This window comes from Coregonus lavaretus (assembly GCF_964263955.1).
Source record: "Coregonus lavaretus genome assembly, chromosome: 21".
NCBI lineage: Eukaryota > Metazoa > Chordata > Actinopteri > Salmoniformes > Salmonidae > Coregonus > Coregonus lavaretus.
The window spans coordinates 17820077-17840434 of NC_140008.1; the positions used below are offsets into that span (position 1 = coordinate 17820077).

Genomic DNA, 20358 nt, shown 5'->3' on the forward strand with positions numbered 1-20358 from the left:
CGCTCTCTCGCTCTCTCTCTCGCTCTCTCTCTCTCTCTCTCTCTCTCTCTCTCTCTCTCTCTCTCTCTCTCTCTCTCTCTCTCTCTCTCTTGTATTTTCCAAGTCCACCCCTGGCAGGTTGTGATTTCCACTGTCAGAAAATTGCTTTTTCAATATCTGTCTCTCTAATTATGAGGCCTGCTAAAGGGGTCGTGCCACCAGAATACCAATAAATGTCTCAGGGTTTTTCCTCTTTTAAATACTATTTTTGATTATTTAAAGTTTAAAGGAACAAACAATATACACTGAAATATGCAGGTGCTTGGCTATAATCACCATCGTATTACTCACTGGTTCATCAACAGTGCAAGTCTCAATGCTGTGTTGTTTTCAAATCAACAACAACAACAATGGCAGTGTGTTTTAAAACATTTTTACAGCTTACAGCTATAGGTTTCCTTCTATACCCTACTTGCAATATCAACTAATTATGAGATTAAATACATTCGTTTGTGAGGTGGGATGCTCTCTTTACTCATGTTCATTGTTTATTTGAGATGTCCAAAAATGAACATTACTCAGATTTAGAATATAATTTTCTCATAGGGCCTGACAATCTTTTTTTCATTTTTTCAGCGTGAATACAATTATATATATATATTATGCAACATTCAATATTTGTGCACCAATATACCATTTGTGGGAAGAGGAAATAAGCTATATGGACACTGTTCTGTAGGTCTATCACAACTCATCTTTTTTCATCACTATCACGTCGAAAGGGTTAATTGTCCTCTCAGCGGTTTCGGACTACTTGATTGACGTTTGGAGCGGTATAATGACAGTATCCTCCAATAAACAAACGGTCAGTGTACCCCACGTGGGTGTTCTGAATACTCATTGGTTACTTGCACCAGCGTTAATTGTGACTGGGTCGAACCCCACGTGGAGATTTCATTCAATTGTTGAACAATTCCATTGTACCCCCACGTACTATTGAAACATGTAGGCTACACTTAGTGTATATACAATTATAACATGGTTAATGTAGGAGTGTCAAACATATATATATATTAAATACAATGGGGGCTTCAACTGCACTGCTACACGAATGAACCGAACTGAGTAGCAAATGTACAGTCACGGTGAGAAAATCAACAAGGGTGTTTATTTTACTAATATCATTAGACTATTTATACAAGAGGAATGGGAAAACTGTGTATGTCATTGGTCTGAAATGTTTTAGCACCAGCAAACAGCTTTGACCTTCTTTCGTTAGACTGGGTAGGCTAGATGCGTTGTTCATAAATAAGGACAGAAAGGCGAAACCTTAGCTCCAGTCCTATGCTGGCTTGATCAACGAGAATAGCGAGATACTCCCTTCTCATTCTGTCTAGCAAATGTCCCTTTAGTTTCTCCCTCAAGAAAACAACTCCGCTATGTCCTGAAGATCAGGCGAGGATCAGAAAAGACGGTGGGAGTGAGAGGAGAGCAGTGTTGTAAAAGAGTAGGGCAACGAACGAGACAAAAGAGGCTGCGGCTGCATTGAATGTGGTAGTGTCCGTCTCGGAACCCACATAGTATAACCTAGCCACATTTGCTCTTTATTCTAGGTGAGAATACCCCGGGGAGGGGAGTATTTACGAGAAGAGAAGGTGAAATTTTACTCATTCGAAGTGCGTAGTCACGAGGACTCTAAACATCTAGTCGTGGACTGGGTGCATCTTTACTACATCGAATGTAATTTTTCTGTGAGTTGAACATAGACCGGAACAAAGGGAGTCTTGAGCAAGGAATGAGCGAGCCGAGACTAGCTTTGCCATTACCGCCTCTGAAACCAAGCCAAATGCGTCTCTGAAACCGACAATATAACGTCTTCTCCATTTCTGTCGGAATCTTTTTGACCATAAGAAAGGAAGAAGATAAAAAAAAAAAAAAAGAAATCGGCGCCCAGAATGTTTCCTCAAAACCGACCTCCGGTAAGTAGGCTATACGATTAGCATGTAACGTTCGGTAATTGTTCTGTTGGAGCTATTCTATAAAACCACTGCGATCGAGAAATTATTATCTAATCTTTCTCTGTCTATTGAAGTGAATTTATTTGAAATCAAGGAAACAACTTGAGCAAGAATGCATACAGAGGTAGGTCCATAAACTTGCAACATGAGGAATTGTTACATTTTATCTCTTTGTCATTGTGTCCATGCTATTTGTATCCGGAATTTCTTTGTGATCATGTTGGTCAAAAAGTAACACATGCGGCAACATTGCAAACCCTTTCTCAATCTACGTGTAGTACTTGAACGATGAGAGAGGTCAAATATGGGTCTGTTATTATCCACACTAAGCAGAGGGGATTTATACCGCCAGAATCTGGCAAAACATGATAACTTGAGTGAACCTCATTTTGTGCAAATTCTGGTCTTCTGTCGTTGGTATTAACTTTCAAGTATCGGATTAGAACGTTGTACCTCGAGTTATCCAAATGGTAGGCTGTATTGGCCTAGACCTAGATGATGGAGTGTATAGGTTTGTTTGTCCTTTCCACACTCGGCAGTCAATTTGAGGGGTGAGTCAACTATAGGCAAGGGCTTGGGTTATTGACACATTTACTGAATTATCTACCCCAGTGAAGTGTCACTCATTGTTTTCAAGAATTTGTTTTTCTCTCTGGCATTCATCTCATTGATGATGTATGTGCTTTTGATTTGTTTGATTTGAACAAAAGTATCAGGCAGTCCATAAATGAGGTTTTCTAGACACCCAGTACCAGGAACTGTACTCTGAATTGACTTTGAACTGTTAACTAAATATTTGTGCTATAAACTTTACTCATGTCACGTGTAATATTGTTTTTTTATGTACCTGTTCTGTGGAATCAATACATAATTTTTGCGCAAAAATACATTACATTACTTTTATATGAAGTAGCCTATCAATTAAGTTTCTATTTGAAACGGAGTAACCCTCGTCTCTCCTCCATGCCAACCATACACCCCACCCTGAGAGTGCTTTCACATCCATGTCCTCCTAGGAATGGCGATTAGGCCCTAATGCTGAGTATGACGCCATGATTCATGGTCGGAGGCAGGGTGGGGAACAGAGGTTAATGGGGCACCTTTGTCCCTAGAACACATACAGTGCCTTCAGAAAGTATTCACACCCCTTAACTTTTCCCACATTTTGTTGCGTTACAGCCTGAATTAAACATTTATTAAATTGAGATTTTGTCACTGATCTACACACAATACCCCATAGTGTCAAAGTGGAATTTTGATTATAGAACATTTTAAAAGCTGAAATATCTTGAGTCAATAAGTATTCAACCCCTTTGTTATGGCAAGCCTAAAGTTCAGGAGTAAAAATGTGCTAAACAAGTTGAATGGACTCATTCCGTGTTCAATGATAGTGGTTAACATGATTTTTGAATGACTACCCCATCTCTGTACCCCACACATACAATTAGCTGTAAGGTCCCTCAATCGAGTAGTGAATTTCTAGCACAGATTCAACCAAGACCAGGGAGGTTTTCCAATGCCTCGCAAAGAAGGGCACCGATTGGTAGATGAGTAAAAATAAAGCAGATGCTGAATATCCCTTTGAGCATGTTGAGTAGGCTTTGGATGGTGTATCAATACCCCCAGTCATTACAAAGATACAGGCGTCCTTCCTAACTCAGTTGCCGGAGAGGAATGAAACTGCTCAGGGATTTCACCATGAGGCCAATGGTGATTTTAAAACAGATTTAATGGTTGTGATATAAGAACTGAGGATGGATCAACAACATTGTAGTTACTCCACAATACTAACCTAAATGACATAGTGAAAATAAGGAAGCCTGTACAGAATAAAAAATATTCCAAAACATGCATCCCGTTTGCAACAAGGCACTTAAGTAATATTGCAAAAATGTGGCAAGGAAATGAACTTTTTGTACTGAATACAAAGCATTATGTTTGTGGCAAATTCAACACAACACGAGCATGGTGGTGGCAGCATCATGTTATGGGTATGCTTGTCATTGGCAATGACTAGAGAGTTTTTCAGCATAAAAATAAACGGAATACAGCTATAAGCACAGGCAAAATCCTAAAGGAAAACCTGGTTGTCTGATTTCCAACAGACACTTGGAGACACATTCACCTTTCAGCAGGACAATAACCTAATACACAAGGCCAAATCTACACTGGAGTTGCTTACCAAGACAACGTTGAATGTTCCTGAGTGACCTAGTTCAGTTTTGATTTAAACCGGCTTGAAAATCTATGGGAAGACTTGAAAATGACTGTTTGCAGTGATAAACAATCAACTTGACAGAGCTTGAAAAAAAAAAATGAAAAAAGAAAGAATAATGGGCAAATATTGTACAATCCAGGTGTGCCAAGCGCTTAAGAGATTTACCCCAAAAGACTCACAGCTGTAATCGCTGCCAAAGGTGCTTCTACAAAGTATTGACTCGGGGTGTGAATACTTATGTAAATTACATTTCTGTATTACATTTTCAATACATTTTGCTAAACATTTCTAAAAACATGTTTTTACTTTGTCATTATGGGGTATTGTGTGTAGATGGGTGAGACAATAAATCTGTTTAATCCATTTTGAATAAGTCAAGGGGTACTTTCTGATGGCTAGGACCAGACATTACACTGTTTTTAATCAATAAACCCTTGTACATGTAGTTGAATTGGGTTCAAATGGATTCTGCTAGTAATTTTGATTTCAACTTATATTTGCCACTTCCTGAGGAAATTCGACCTCTTCAGATTCTCTCTGTTCTATCCATACCATGCCCATAGTACCCTGACAAACTACACAAACTGAATGCGCCCCCAGCCCAGCCAGCTGTCGGACTAGAGGGAGAACAGAACGTGGCGCTGTGGTTACAGCTCTTAACCCAATCCCTCTCATCCACCAACTCCACACTACATCCCCTGGGGAGCTAGCTACCAACCACAGCTCAAATGTATGGTTATGCATCCTGGATGGAGTGGGGCGCTGGGTCGGGAAAGAAAGCACAGGTTCTGTTTCAGTTTAACCACAAAAGACTTTAAACACTGTGAAAGCCTGTCCCTCCAAAGTAATCGGCTTTCATTAAGGCTTGTTTGGAAGACCCAGGGAACAATTTATCAAACTATGCTGAACAAAAATATAAACGCGACATGCAACAATTTCAATATATTTAATATAAGGAAATCGGTCAATTGAAATAAATTCATTAGGCCCTAATCTATGGATTTCACATGACTGGGCAGGGGCGCAGCCATGAGTGGGCCTGGGAGGGCTTAGGCCCACCCATTTGGGAGCCAGGCCCAACCACTGGGGAGCCAGGCCCAGCCAATCAGAATGAGTTTTTCCCTACAAAAGGGCTTTATTACAGACAAATACTCCTCAGTTTCATCAGTTGTCTGGGTGGCTGGTCACAGACGATCCCGCAGGTGAAGAAGCCGGATGTGGAGGTCCTGGGCTGGTGTGGTTAGACGTGGTCTGCGCTTGTGAGGCCGGTTGGGCGTACTGCCTAATTCTCTAAAACAACGTTGGCGGCAGCTTATGGCAGAGAAATTAACATTACATTCTCTGACAACAGCTCTGGTGGATATTCCTGCAGTCAGCATGCCAATTGCACGCTCCCTCAACTTACGACATCTGTGGCATTGCGTTGTGACACAACTGCACATTTCCGAGTGGCCTTTTATTGTCGCCAGCACAAGGTGCACCTGTGTAATGATCATGCTGTTTAATCATCTTCTTGATATGGCACACCTGTCAGGTGGATGGATTATCTTGGCAAAGGAGAAATGTTCACTAACAGGGATGTAAACGAATTTGTGCACAACATTTTAGAGAAAGCTTTTTGTGTGTATAGAACATTTCTGGGATCTTTTATTTCAGCTCATGAAACATGGGACCAGCACTTTACATGTTATTTTTGTTCAGTGTATATATAATCCTTTTATGGAACATTTGTTTCTCAAGTTCCCTTTAATGTGGAAAGCATGGTAGAGTGGGTATACTAAACTGAGTATACATTCACCTGGTCAGTCTGTCATGGAAAGAGCAGGTGTTCCTAATGTTTTGTACTCACTGTATATGTAATAGAATATAAAGCCAGAAATGTGCTATTGCTAGAGTCGTTCTTACGATTTATTATACTTTTTTTCAAAACCCTGGGATGCCATGAATGAAGTTCAATTAATGTTTAGGTAAACACCTTACATGCAGATGTCTGAAAAACATCCTTCCTCATTTGGTTACATAGCAGTGATCCATTGATTTGATAACCTTTGCTGAGGCAGGCAGACTACTTAGTATAGCCTGACCAAGGAGACCAGCTCCACCTTACAGTTCCTGGAAATCAGCATAATGCGGACTAGTAGTAGATGTGTCAGCACTGCTGTTCTCAATGCTTAGCATCCAGTTCCCTTTACCAGTAGTGTTTGCCGGCCAAGAGTACTTAGCACCTCTGAGCAGAGTGCTGGACGTAATTTGCGAACTGATTCTACATGTAGAATCGCACAACAATGTCGGCAGTCAGACATCCTGAAACACACCACGCTAGACAAACGGCAGATCAACATTCGGTGCGTGTGTGTCTGGTCCCTTAGGTCAGCTCACCTAACCAAACTCTGCTATGGAAATGCACCATAGGTAGATCTACAGTCACACCTAATGATTAAGAAATCTGTCACTCAGTCACCGGAGAGGAAGTCCCAGCCTCCCGGTGATTTGAAATCTGAAAAACATCACCACCTACTTCCTTCTTAACAAAGCCCCAAGGTTAGAAGCTTCAAGGCTCCCTATAGTGATTCATAATCAGTCTTTTTGTGCATGTATCCATTCCACCCCCACCCCCTGTCCTCTGAGGTCCAGTAATGCCAGCAGGCTCCTGGAGCTCCATTGGCCCAGTCAGCAGACCCCCCTGCTCTCCCATCAGGCCCTGATTGATCCAGGACTCCCACTGGGCTGATTCTGGAAGGGTCCACTTCAGCAGGGCTGGGGAGTGATGGGCTAGGAGAGAAGGGCTGGGGAGTGATGGGCTGAGGAGGGAGGGCTGAGGAGGGGAGGGCTGAGTAGAGGATGGAGGCAGAAGGACAAGCGGAAGGGAGACCTCACCCCGTCGCCCCCACAGACCCAGCGTGTGTGAGGCACTTCCTGTAACCCAGCTTGCTTTAGCTCTTTATTTCCAGTATTCGATTAGATGGCCGCCTGCCTGCCAGAGGAAAGGTTTTTGGGCCAGGTTTGCACCAGCTCTGGAGGTGTGGCGCTTAAGTCTGAGCCATGGAAAGAACAAACCGGCTGTGGGTGGGTTACCTAAAAACGGAAGGCCCTTACAGCAATTAACACAGCTGACATCCAAACAGTTCTGGCCCGCTTATATACACTGACAGCGGGGAAATTTGAATAACAAGCTTTCAGGAGGCGAGAGGGGAAAAAAGAGCAGGAAGGTGTAGCGCTAATGAAAGCAGTGCCTAGCAGCCCTCCCCTTACTGAGAGAAGTGAGAGACAACTGGGACATTTCTCTCACTTATTCACTCCCACATAACAGCAGAGATCCTGGAGGTTGTGATCAATTGTGTGTGCGTTTGTCTACATGTATTTGTGTGCGCATGCGTGTCTGTTCGCATGTCATCCACCCACTGAGGTGCTTTAAAATGCAAATAACTGGTTTGTTGTTGACTATCGTGTTTGAGTAATTTGATATGAGGCTTGAACTTCAAACGCTTTCTGCAAGGACAATATATTGCCATGTTTCATGGTTGTTGTGTTTAGTCCTTAGGGGAATGCTTGTGGGAGAGCGGAGGGGGGCAGGGGGCTGTTACCCTAATAAGGTCCTCACCTGATGGATGGGGTTAGGTCTGCCATGCCCTCCTCCTCACTACTAGGTCCCCAGAGACAGGCAGGCAGTGCCCCAGCAGAGAGGGAGCATGGTGGGTGTTTACTCGTAACGATCGGCTCTGTGGGAAAGCACAGTGTAATTCGCAGGATGTTTCGTTGGCTAGGTTGGTTTCCAGTTATTCTGTTGTTGGAGACTGGGAGGAAGACTGCTGGGCCTAGAAGTGCAGGGAGCATAAAGAACTGAAGTCCTCAAGGGGCTTCACCTTTGGTTTGTGTGTGCGCATGTGGTTTGTGTTTTTGGGAGAATCAAGGAATGTGAGGTCATAGTGGTTTGGTGGTATTTTGTTTAATTAGAAGGGAGTAAAAGGAAAACAACCTTGATTGCATGCAGGGAATGCCACACTCACAGTTCCTTAGAAGGGTGTGTGTCTGTGCATGTGTGTGCATGTCTCGCGCTCTCTCTCACTCTGTGTGTGTGTGTGTATATGTGTGTGTCTCTTTCTCTGTGTGTGCTAACATGTAGGACTTTAATAGCAGCCAGACTCTCTATATGAAGCATCAGTCATTTGCAGCAGCAGGCTGTGTGTGCAGCCCTGCCAGCCTAGCTCCAGCCCAGCCCCCAGCGGTAGTCTTCCCTGGCTGGGGATCACGTGATCCCGGGTGGCCCTGTAGGCCTTCCTCCCGCCTGTTTTTAAAGGCACATTAAAGACAACTTAGGCCTGATTAGAGCTATTACTGTCCCGGGATGCCACTTCACCTCTCCTCTCCTTTCCACCTCTCCACTCCTCCTTTCCACCTCTCCACTCCTCCTTTCCACCTCTCCACTCCTCCTTTCCACCTCTCCACTCCTCCTTTCCACCTCTCCACTCCTCCTTTCCACCTCTCCACTCCTCCTTTCCACCTCTCCACTCCTCCTTTCCACCTCTCCACTCCTCCTTTCCACCTCTCCACTCCTCCTTTCCACCTCTCCACTCCTCCTTTCCACCTCTCCACTCCTCCTTTCCACCTCTCCACTCCTCCTTTCCACCTCTCCACTCCTCCTTTCCACCTCTCCACTCCTCCTTTCCACCTCTCCACTCCTCCTTTCCACCTCTCCACTCCTCCTTTCCACCTCTCCACTCCTCCTTTCCACCTCTCCACTCCTTTCCACCTCTCCACTCCTTTCCACCTCTCCACTCCTCCTTTCCACCTCTCCACTCCTCCTTTCCACCTCTCCACTCCTCCTTTCCACCTCTCCACTCCTCCTTTCCACCTCTCCACTCCTCCTTTCCACCACTCTACCACTCCCAGCCTGGGCCCGATTTAATCACTACAATTTATTCCTTGCTGAGCTGGACCAGGGCAGATTACTAGGGGACTCAGGGAGGAAGGTGGCTGATCAGATCACTGCCTAACTGCCTATGGTTCCTTTCCCCTGATGATGCTCTCTAGCCTCTGGCTCTTCCTGGCAGGATGGAACATGGCTGTTTGGAGCTTGGCACATTCCCTGACTTCCTATAGGGACAAACAGGATTAGTTGGAGTAATCAGAGGGATTGCATTGTACTGGAGAGTAAATGTTGAGTTGAAGTGATCACTGTCCCTATCTGCCTGGCTGGCTGGATGCCTGGGTGGGTGATTGGGTAATCCAATGGTGATCAGGTCAGCAGTGTGACCTCTGACATCACACACTTAACCAGAGCAGCTGACCAGTGAGGTAGAGGGGTCAGAGAGTCACCTGACTGCTAATGAAGGGTCTGCTCTGCAGCACTCCACTCTTTCTGCAGGCACCTACTCTGACGTTGGCCTGAATCATAACAGCACCTGGGCGTCAGAGCCAGAATGGCTGATGTTAGCAGAAGCCCAGGCAGCAGTTTCCTCGGTCTTCATAAATCTCCCCCATCACCGAACGTAACTACTCTCAACTACTGGTCCAGCCTCGATCCCACACTCCCCATTTCTTTCTCAGAAAGGCTCTCTCTGCACCTGTTCTCTGGAGCACACACCGAGGTGAAAAACAAGAAAAAAGGGAGTGGAAGGTGGAGAGAGAAGGGCAGCAGTATGCCCCCTCCCCCTCCTTGCCTCTCCTCCTTCCACAAAATGGCCTTGGTGCTCTTGTTCCTGAGGCGTCTTTCTCTGGCCTGTGAAGAGTAATTTGTGTGTGTGTGTGTGTGTGTGTGAGAGAGAGAGACCCTGTGTGTGACCCTGCCTGTGCTCAGAGGGAGGATCTGGCCAGCAGATTGAGTTGGAGCGCAGGCAGGCAGAGGAGCTCATTAGAGGCTGGAACAATGAGCAGCCCCTCTCCTGAACCTCAGTGGACCTGAGGGGGTATACTACGATTAAAGCTAGATCTACTCAGGGATTTCTAAAGCTAGCCAGCTTCAGTTAGCTTCACATTCCAGCTCTGGCTTCATCCTTACTACGACACATGCTTTTAGCGGTGCCGTGCAGATCCACACTGCAGTCACATGCAGGACCGAGCGCTGAATTCATTCAATAAGTCCTCTCTCTCTCGACCTCTCCCTTCCCCAGTTATCCCTCTCCACCAGGGAATCCAGCAGAACGAACAAACCATCTACTTAATGTGACTAAAATCACTTTATAAACCAATAACATGCTTCTGCATAGGGCCCATGAGTGGAGCTATACCCACTCAATTATTTCCCCTAGACACACACACACCACCTCTGTTCTCATTTAAAGACAGCAGTGGTGTGAACGGCCTGTCCTATATCCTTCACTGTAGCTTTAGCACCAGGGCAGAGGGGTGGGCCTCCATTGACAGAGACCCAGAGAGACAGACAGACAGTCGCTAGCCCAAGGTCCGGCCCATTGTCTGGCTGTCCTGCATCATTTCCTCTGAGGCCCTGCTAACTAATTGCTCAAAGTCCCGCAGAGAGGGACTAGAGAGGAGGGCCAGGCTGCTTGGGGTGCTACTCCAGAGAGGAGGGCCAGGCTGCCGGGGGTGCTACTCCAGAGAGGAGGGCCAGGCTGCCGGGGGTGCTACTCCAGAGAGGAGGGCCAGGCTGCCGGGGGTGCTACTCCAGAGAGGAGGGCCAGGCTGCCGGGGGTGCTACTCCAGAGAGGAGGGCCAGGCTGCCGGGGGTGCTACTCCAGAGAGGAGGGCCAGGCTGCCGGGGGTGCTACTCCAGAGAGGAGGGCCAGGCTGCTGGGGGTGCTACTCCTGATGGGGTCCCCCCTATTCTCCCTCGCTCCTCTCCTTTCTTCCAACCCAGACTTAACATTAAACAAGTGTCTTAATTTGGTCAAGAGCCCCTTGTTCCCCCCTCCCTCCCGCCCTCCAGGTTTCCCCCGCCCTCCAGGTTCCCCCCTCCTTCTCGCCCTCCAGGTTCCCCTCACACATCTGGCCCTGACACTGTTTTGTCCCATCACAATGGTTCCTGTCTCCCCTGGCCTCTCCTGGTTTCCCGACAGTCTCCCCCTCATCCTCCCTCCCCTCGCTGTGCTCACACACACCATCACACACCCCTCCGTGTCTTTCAGCTTTGTCCTCCAGCTCCAGCTCACTCATCATGGCTCTCCAACTCACTCCCACTGCTCCCCATGCATACAATCACATCTCTCATAGGACCCACACACAGAGATGACTAGTGTTTGGCACACATCTGTTATTAGATTAATACGTGAAGGATGTTGACCTGACTTGGAATTTAAACATGCCGTGATAAAATGTGAACAGGAATAACATTATTACCAAATCACCACAAAATATACTGGTTATGTACAGGTAACTGTCAAAATAATGGAAACACTTGAGTAAAAGAGGGATACAAAGTATATTGAAAGCAGGTGCTTCCACACCGGTGTGGTTCCTGAGTTGATTAATTAATTAACATCCCATTATGCTTAGAGTCTTCTCTCATAAAAATGCTGGGCATGCTGTTCATTTGGACATTATTTTGTCTGCCATGGCTATGCCCCCATAGGATGACAATGCCCCCATCCACAGGGCACGAGTGGTCACTGAATGGTTTGATGAGCATGAAAACGATGTAAACAATATGCCATGGCCGTCTGTCACCAGTTCTCAACCCAGTTGAACCCTTATGGGACATTCTGGAGCGGTGCATGAGACTGCATTTTCCACCATCAACAAAACACGAAATTATGGAATTTCTTGTGGAAGAATGGTGTTGCATCCCTCCAATAGAGTTTCAGACAGTGGTAGAATCTATGCCAAAGTGCATTGAAGCTGTTCTGGCTCGTGGTGGCCCAATGCCCTATTAAGACACTTTATTTAGGTGGTTCCTTTATTTTGGCAGTTACCTGTATTTAGAGTCTGAAAGATGTTCACACTTATGACAATATATGCTCACATTGCTTGTCTTTTATGCGTAGGCACCTCTTCAGCCACCCCCTGGGTCTTCGGCGTCGGCGGCGGCAGCTGCTGCTGCGGCGGCTGCAGCCTCGGGAGCCCCCCAGGCCCTGAAGCTCACCTACCCAGAGACCCTGGACCGCATCAAGGAGGAGTTCCAGTTCCTCCAGACCCAGTACCACAGGTACACAACCTCCCCTAGTACCCAACTCGGCACTGCAGCCTTCTCTCGCTCTCTCTCTCTCTCTGTGTGTGCGTGTTTGTTTATGTGCTAGTTTACAGCTTATGTAGCTCACAGGGGCCACAAGTGTTTGGAGAGCTGCTTAACATCTTATTAGGCTTCCATGACCAGAAGCAGGAGTGGGTTGGTTATATACTATATCTGTTCTAGAACGCCCACAGGACCCAGCCTTAGCTTGTACTGAGGGGGAGGAAGAGGAATGAGAGGAGAGGTGAGAGAGATACAGCAAAGTACATTGGAGAAACGGGCCACGGAAAGGAAACGAGGGAAAACCACAACAATGGATGGAGGCTCACAGGCTTTCTTCATCCTTTTAGTTTGTAGATGAACTGGGACATGCATCTTCTGGATATCGTTAACCGTAGATGAGTCATTTTTTAATGGGTTTCAAGGCTTTGAGAGAGTTTTCCTTCTGTAGGCTACTGGGCATTGGGGGTGGGTTGGCGCTCTGTTGTTGGGGGAAGGAGTTTCAGAAGATTGAGACTCCACAACAATACGCAAACGTGTATGTGTGTCTCTCAACGTGTGTCTGTGTGTTATGATGTGTGTGTGTGTCTTCCTCTATGTCTCTGTATCTGTGTGGTTAATGTGTAAGAATGTAGCTGGCCTGACTGGCTTTGACTGTGGGACTCTAGCTGTCAGTGTCGTCCCAGCCTGCCTCGCAGCCTCAGCCTGCTCTGCCTCTCTCTGTTCTCTTGGCACACCTTCACACGGTCCCCCGCTTTGATTCCACCAGCCAGAATCAGCTATTCCACCCTCTCCCCTGGCTAACTCCTATTGTATGGCCCCCTCTCCCTCCACCCAGCTCCCAGGAACCGGCTCAAAGGCTCCCTGTACAAACAGGGGGCCAGCGTTCAAACAGGCCTGGCTGATTCGAGATATACCTTCCGGTGGCGCTGCACGGTGGTGACTCGTTTCTCTCAAACAAGCCAGCATTTTTCTTTGTTGGTTCCCTTTCTTGTTCTATTTGATACCCTAATGTGGATAATTCCCATGCCCCTTTGTGGATTATAATTGTACAGACGTGATCACCAGCAAATAAAATAAAATAAAATAAATAAATATATGTTCAGAAACAGGAGACTGGCAATCGCAACATGCTTCTTCCTTATAAAATGCGTACTGTCGGGCTCACCTGGAGGTTTACCGACAGGTGTGCGCTGGAGCTCCCTGGGGAACGGAGATGTGCTCCGCTACAACAGGGACAAGCTACTCCTGCTAAGGCACACTGTGAGGACACTGTGAGGACACTGTGAGGACACTGTGAGGACACTGTGGGGAGAGGGAGTATTTTCCAGACATACCGGATTATATTAAAAGAGAAACCAAAACGCAAACGAGGTAAGAAGGGCGGAGTCAGGCAGCCCGTCAGAGCCAGAAACAACCTCCCAGCTATCCTCCTAACTAACATACCTTCCCTGTCAAAGCATCATGATGACCTTGCTTCCAATGTCAGATACCTCAATGAATACAGAGAGAGTTGTCTACTATGTCATCAAAACCTGGCTAAAAGACATTCATGATGGCAATGAATTTAAAATAAAGGCTTTGGAACCACAATTAGAAGAGACAGAGATCCCATTATCACCAAAGTCACTAGGGGGAGGCGTTTGCATATATATTAATGACAAATGGTATAAGGATTTTACTATAAGGGAATCCTTTTGCAGTGGGGATGTGGAAGTCAGTATCGCACCACAGTGCAACAACAGTCTGAGCCAGAACACTGGCCTGGTCAGGCAGCTCGACCCCGTACTCCTACTCTCCCTGATCCCATTCTATCAGGCTTTCACCTGCTAGACCCATGGATTTTATAGACTTTATCAGTCACAAGCTTCTACTTATGCAATGCCTTAAAAATGTGTATGTGATTTGAGACCATGTGACCGTACAGACAGGTGTGTGGGTCTTCATTGGCCGACCTACACAATGTTGCACTTCAGGTCATAAAACATCTGAAGCAAATCGAACCAAATTGTATTTGTCACATGCACCGAATACAACAGGTGTAGACTTTACTGTGAAATGCGTACTCACAAGCCCTTTCCCAACAATGCAGAGTCAAAAAGTACAAAGAATTTGCAAAAAAGGAGATGGTAACACAATAACATGACAGTAACAAAACTATATACAAGGAGTACCGGTACCGAGTCAATATGCAGGGGTACGAGGTAGTAGACGTAATTGAGGTAATATGTACATGTAGGTAGGGGCAAAAGTCTGTGCATTAATAAAAACTAAATATGAATTGGCAAGAAACAAGCTTGCTGGATTAACACAATCTTTCAACTATAAATTGCATTCTGTGACAGATTCTACTATAGCATTCTATACATAGCATTGCATAACACTTTGCATAACACATAGTGTTATGCAAAGTGTTATGCAAAGCATGTTTAGGACAGACACCAGTCTATTGGATTAGGGGTGACCTGCTTAGCATCCCTCAGCAGACAGACAGGTAAGCTGCAGGTCTCTCGCCACAGAGGATCTCATGAGCATACACACCTATTACTGACAGACTAATCAGACGTACTCTAGGTAAAACACATGGCACACGGCACGCACACACCACAGCGGACAGAGACCGACAAGCTGAATGCAGCCTCACACTCAGACCTGGGTTAGAAATAGCAGGGTTTAGGTTAGTATTTTGGCTCTATTGATGGTGGCTGGAGCCTGATCGCTGTTGCTTAGATGGATTAGGAGGCAGGAAAGAGACCGAGGTAAAGGGATTAGGAGTAATGGGCTGTGTGTGTCTTTCCTGGTGTTTGTGTGTGTCTTTCTCTCTCTCTCTGTGTGTGTGTGTGTGTGTGTGTGTGTGTGTGTGTGTGTGTGTGTGTGTGACCTGCTTGTTCTGTGTGTGTGATACAAGATACAGTAAGTGGATCCCATAGAAGAGGAAGAGATTCATTAAACCTAGCTAGATGTGTGGGTCACTTGTACTGCATAAAATATACTTGTTTGTGCCTGCCAAGTTAGTTGTGTGTGTGTTCTGCAGCTGGTCTTTTAAACAACCTCTAATCAGCAGACTGGAGGGAGCTGTTGACATGGGGCTCTCATTACAGTAACCCCCCCCCCCCCCCCCAAGGGTCTGTGGTGACTGGGGAGTGTGTGACATAGAAACACAGTTTCCATATGAAGGTCGGTGTCGGCCCACATCTAACATAGTGTGTTGATGTTGTTGTGTATGGAGATCTAGAGTGAAGGAGAGGCTCTCATACTGTTAACATGCTGCCACTCAGAGAACAGAGTACCCACTTCTCTCCACTGCTCTGGCACTATCACACTGTTTTGATACCAGGACTGTGTGTGTGAGAGCTTGGGCGGATGGAACATTGGGTTTATGTCAGTCTCAGAGTTGTGTGTGGCAGAGCCTGTCTTTATGGGAGTGTGTGTGACTGAGCATGTGTTTGGTGGTGGTTACTGGTTGGTGCTTAAGTGAGCAGGGTGGGTCTGAGCATGTACTCATGAAAGGACAGTCTGTCTACAGTAAACTAGTCTCACGTGTGCACACACACTGTCTTTACAGTAAACTCATACACACTGTCTTTACAGTAAACTCACACACACTGTCTTTACAGTAAACTCACACACACTGTCTTTACAGTAAACTCATACACACTGTCTTTACAGTAAACTCACACACACTGTCTTTACAGTAAACTCACACACACTGTCTTTACAGTAAACTCACACACACTGTCTTTACAGTAAACTCATACACACTGTATTTACAGTAAACTCACACACACTGTCTTTACAGTAAACTCACACACACTGTCTTTACAGTAAACTCACACACACTGTCTTTACAGTAAACTCATACACACTGTCTTTACAGTAAACTCACACACACTGTCTTTACAGTAAACTCACACACACTGTCTTTACAGTAAACTCACACACACTGTCTTTACAGTAAACTCACACACACTGTCTTTACAGTAAACTCACACACACTGTCTTTACAGTAAACTCATACATGCTAGTTAGTACAGAGAGCAGGGAGGGCTCTGCATGTGTGTGCCCACACCCTTGAAAGGCTACACTGAGTGGGCCGCTGGTGTGTGTGTGTGTGTGTGTGTGTGTGTGTTTGTTTGAAAGAGGAGGGGGGGGGGGGGCTGAGACGGAGGGAAAATGTGCTGCGTTACTGCAAAGAGGAAAAGCTCATTAATAGTTAATTAGATGTAAAATGAACATCTACACACCTGGAGGGGGGTAAATGGCCTTAATGTACCCCGAGCACGACAATACTAACAACCATCCATCAGCCTGCCTTCCCCGGGCGCGCCTGTCCTACTCCACACCGTACGGTATTCATAAGACTTTGCACTGAACTTCATGTTACACGCATGCATCTGTCGTGTATATTATTTTCCCTCTAGCTGTCAGTGGGGTGTTTGTGTCCAAGCCTTGACGCGCTCATTGGGAACAAAGTGAAGAAGACGACCTTGACTCGTCCAATAAGAATCGCTCATTTTAATCTTATTTTGCAAGACGTTTTGAAATGTTCCATTGCGTGCCCTAATGAACTCCAGGCAGGTGTGTGGGTAGGAGAGGTGGCAGCAGAGGTTTAGCATAGTCATTAGTCACCTGCTGCTATAGCTCTGACACACAGTGGAACCATACAATGTACTCTGCAATACACTATGTTATTTTAATGAGACCACGTTTGTTACACTATGGTATTTTAATGAGACCACGTTTGTTTTGATTGAGGTATAGTGTGTGTGTGTGTGCGCGTGTGAGGGAGTGTGTGGGCACTGCAGTGCACAAACATGCCTCTGTGTGATTGTGTGTGTTAGTGTAGGTCTGGTTGTGTGTGCTTGGGGTAATGGTTCTCTGCTGACAGAGCTGTCTGAGTGCTGGCAGGCTGCAGTTTTGTAGAGCATTCCGATTATCACCTTATCTGCTGTCACGTGAGGAGAGATGGGGAGAGCAGAGCATGCTGACACGTAGCAGACTCTATCTCTCTCTCTCTCTCTGTTTCTCTCTTACTTTCACTCTCTCTCTTTCTACTATCTCTACCAGGGGTTGGAACCGGTTTAGGGAACAAACCCGAAAATAACAAAAACATTTGAGGAACAGAACCAGAACTGGGAACAAAAGGGATCTCTAGTGTTCCGGAACAGAACCATTCTTTTCAAATCTTGAGAACTGGTTAATTATGTTATTTCTCGTTCCAAAGATATTCCTAATATCTAGTATATCATTCTGTAATTCAGAGAAGTTATTTTCACTCCCCTCTACTCACCTGTGAAATTTCAGTCGCATCTCGTGCCTGCACTTAACTGCAATTAAACATGTAAACAACTACCTTACCCATTCCATAGCAAGCTGCTCTATCTGTGCTAATTGGTAGGGTAAATTCATGAGCTAAACGATGTTGATTTCACAGGTTAAAAAATGAACGAAAAGGAACTATATGAACCATTACTTTTTTGGGGGGTTCGAACCGGTTCAGAACTTTATTATGCTGGTCGGAACACTGGCACGGAACGAAAAAAAATAGGGGTTCTGTTTGGAACGGAACAATCTTTCTCTCTCAATCGACATATACCCACACACCATCCACTCTCGCCTTCTTTCTATACACTCCCTCCCTCTATACACACACACACTCTCTCTCGCTCGCTCTCTCTCCCCTCTGTCTGAATGCTGCTGAGCCAAGGACAAATTATTATAGGCAATCATTTCTACATGAAATACTCCCTCCCCCACCCCTTCCTCACTCTACTTCTCCCTCCCTTTATGCTCTTGCGGTCACTTAATGACATGGAGAAACACAAATACGCACAGTCGCACACACAAAATGAGATTCCCCCACATACACATTAGGAGAGAATTGTGCCATTGCTTTTTGAATGTGATCCTATCGTCTGCACTGAATTCACAATATAAATCTATGAATATATTTGCCTGTATATGTGCGGTATATTCCTCTGCTGTTGTATGGTATAGATGGGCTGATATGAAGGTCAGACATTACTAATGAAGGGTGTATGTTGTCTGTGACCTTTGGGATTTAATTCAACATTGGCCTCAATGAATGCACTTTCCCACTGAATCCCCGTCTGGATACCACATGCCAGTCTGTCAAGGCATTGAATACAGAACCAGTCTTCTGAACTCTTGATAACCTGGCCGTATGAGAATCCATCTCTCCTGCCCCCCTCATCTGATCTGACCCCCTCCCTCCCCAGAGTCCTCTGGAACCTCAGTACGGGCTCTCCAATTCACTCAGCTCAACTGTTTCCTATACTTTAATTACATGCTGGAGATCCATTAAACATTATGAAAAAATTATAATCACCCTGATCTGAGAACAGTTATTGTCCTAATCCCAGGATCGGTGTTCGTATATGTCGCCGGTGTTAGCATGCGTTTCCATCCACACAACTTGAGGAAAGTCACCCTCGGAAATGCCCAGCCTGGCCCTTGTCTAGGTGAACGGATACGGATAGAATCGTCACTTTTCAGAAACCCTGCCATGGGTGACTTCTGCAGGGAGGCTAGTCCACTGTAATAAAATCTATTAGGGGAATGAATTTAATCCCCCAAGCTCTCACCCGCCCTCACCCATCCCTCAATCTCCTCCTCCTCCCGTCTCCTCCCTGGCGGTGATAAATGAGTCAATTATGGGTGGCAGCGCGGGCCTTCTGAAGGGGAGCGGATGTGCTGTTATTACCTGTTGTAGCTTGGTAATGTTGCAGTATTAATCATATTCTAATTTCCCAGGCCCTCGCTGCTCTCCCCCGCATAAATCTGCTACACGCAAACAAGTCGGCAGCGTGCCCGCCGGGGTGAAATACAACCCTGGGCTGGGGAGGATGGAGGATGTGTGTTATAGAGGACACGGGAGGTGTGTGTGTGTGTGTGTGTGAGAGCGTGTGTGTGTGTGAGAGCGTGTGTGTGTGTGTGAGAGCGTGTGTGTGTGTATTATAGAGGACACAGGGGAAGGGAGGTGTTGGCTAGTTCCTTAAAGGAGTGCTGTGTGCGTGCTTGGCTGAGGATTCCTGGGGTCCCATGGTGGGTCATGGTCACAGCAGGGTGACTTGGCAAAGACAGAATGATTGAGAGAGGAGGGGTCTGACAGAGGGACAAACGGACAAATGGAGGGAAGAAGAGCAGGAGGAGGGGACTGATAAATATTGAGAGGGAGGGGACAGACCGAGGGCAATTAGAAGGGGGAGGCGGACAAATGAAGGGAGGATAGATGGATGGAGGTAGAGGCGTGTCCCTGCCCTTCAATGACACCTTGGTCCTAGGAGAGACTGCAGCCATGGCTGGTCTGTTCTGGCTGGGAGGCAAGCGCTAAGTGTGAGCTCAACTATTCCTGGTGTGTTCTGAAGCGATAATGACACATTGCAGGTGTCTGCAATGCCTACTAAACGTGGACGTGTGTGTGTGTCTTTGTGGGGGTGTAGAAACTTTTTGAATTATATTGTATGAAAACATTTGAACAGGGTGTGTATTATTATATAGTTATAAATCTAACTTCCTCTTCCTTACAGCCTGAAGATGGAGTGTGAGAAACTGGCCACCGAGAAGACTGAGATCCAGAGACACTATGTTATGGTGAGACCCTCAAACACACAGACAACGCACACTCCATCCACAACCTTGGGTGTTGTAGCAAACACCATGCTGATGATTCTTGTCTGCAGGAGAAGAGTTTAGATGTATTGTGTTGTTTCCCCAGACAGAGCAGAAAGGCAGGCAGGCAGACAAGACATCTCTGTCTCGGGTTACACACAGCCAGTGGTCTGTCTGTTGACTACACTACACCACTGATGCCAGCATCTGGCAAGGGATTAAACATCACACCCACTGGAAACCACATGGACCACACATGCATGCACACGTATTGACTTGTGTGTGTGTTGTCTCCAGCCCAGATATGGGTAATCCTCCACATTCCCTTAGAGCAGGCGGTGTTCAGACCGAGGCGGTGATCAGAGAGCGCCCTAACCACAGCTGACTGT

General features: G+C 46.1%; 1 protein-coding gene across 1 annotated transcript in view; it reads left to right on the forward strand.

The window, feature by feature from the left end:
• The first annotated feature begins 1922 nt into the window (after positions 1-1922).
• The window catches only part of LOC311149246 (transducin-like enhancer protein 1), a 44184-nt gene continuing 25748 nt past the window's right edge, over positions 1923-20358 (forward strand). Inside the window, exons 1-3 of the mRNA XM_084186337.1 lie at positions 1923-1958; positions 12153-12313; positions 19888-19951. Of these exons, the coding sequence (XP_084042463.1) occupies positions 1935-1958; positions 12153-12313; positions 19888-19951 (249 nt within the window). The 5' untranslated portion in view covers positions 1923-1934. The remainder of the gene's footprint in view (positions 1959-12152; positions 12314-19887; positions 19952-20358) is intronic.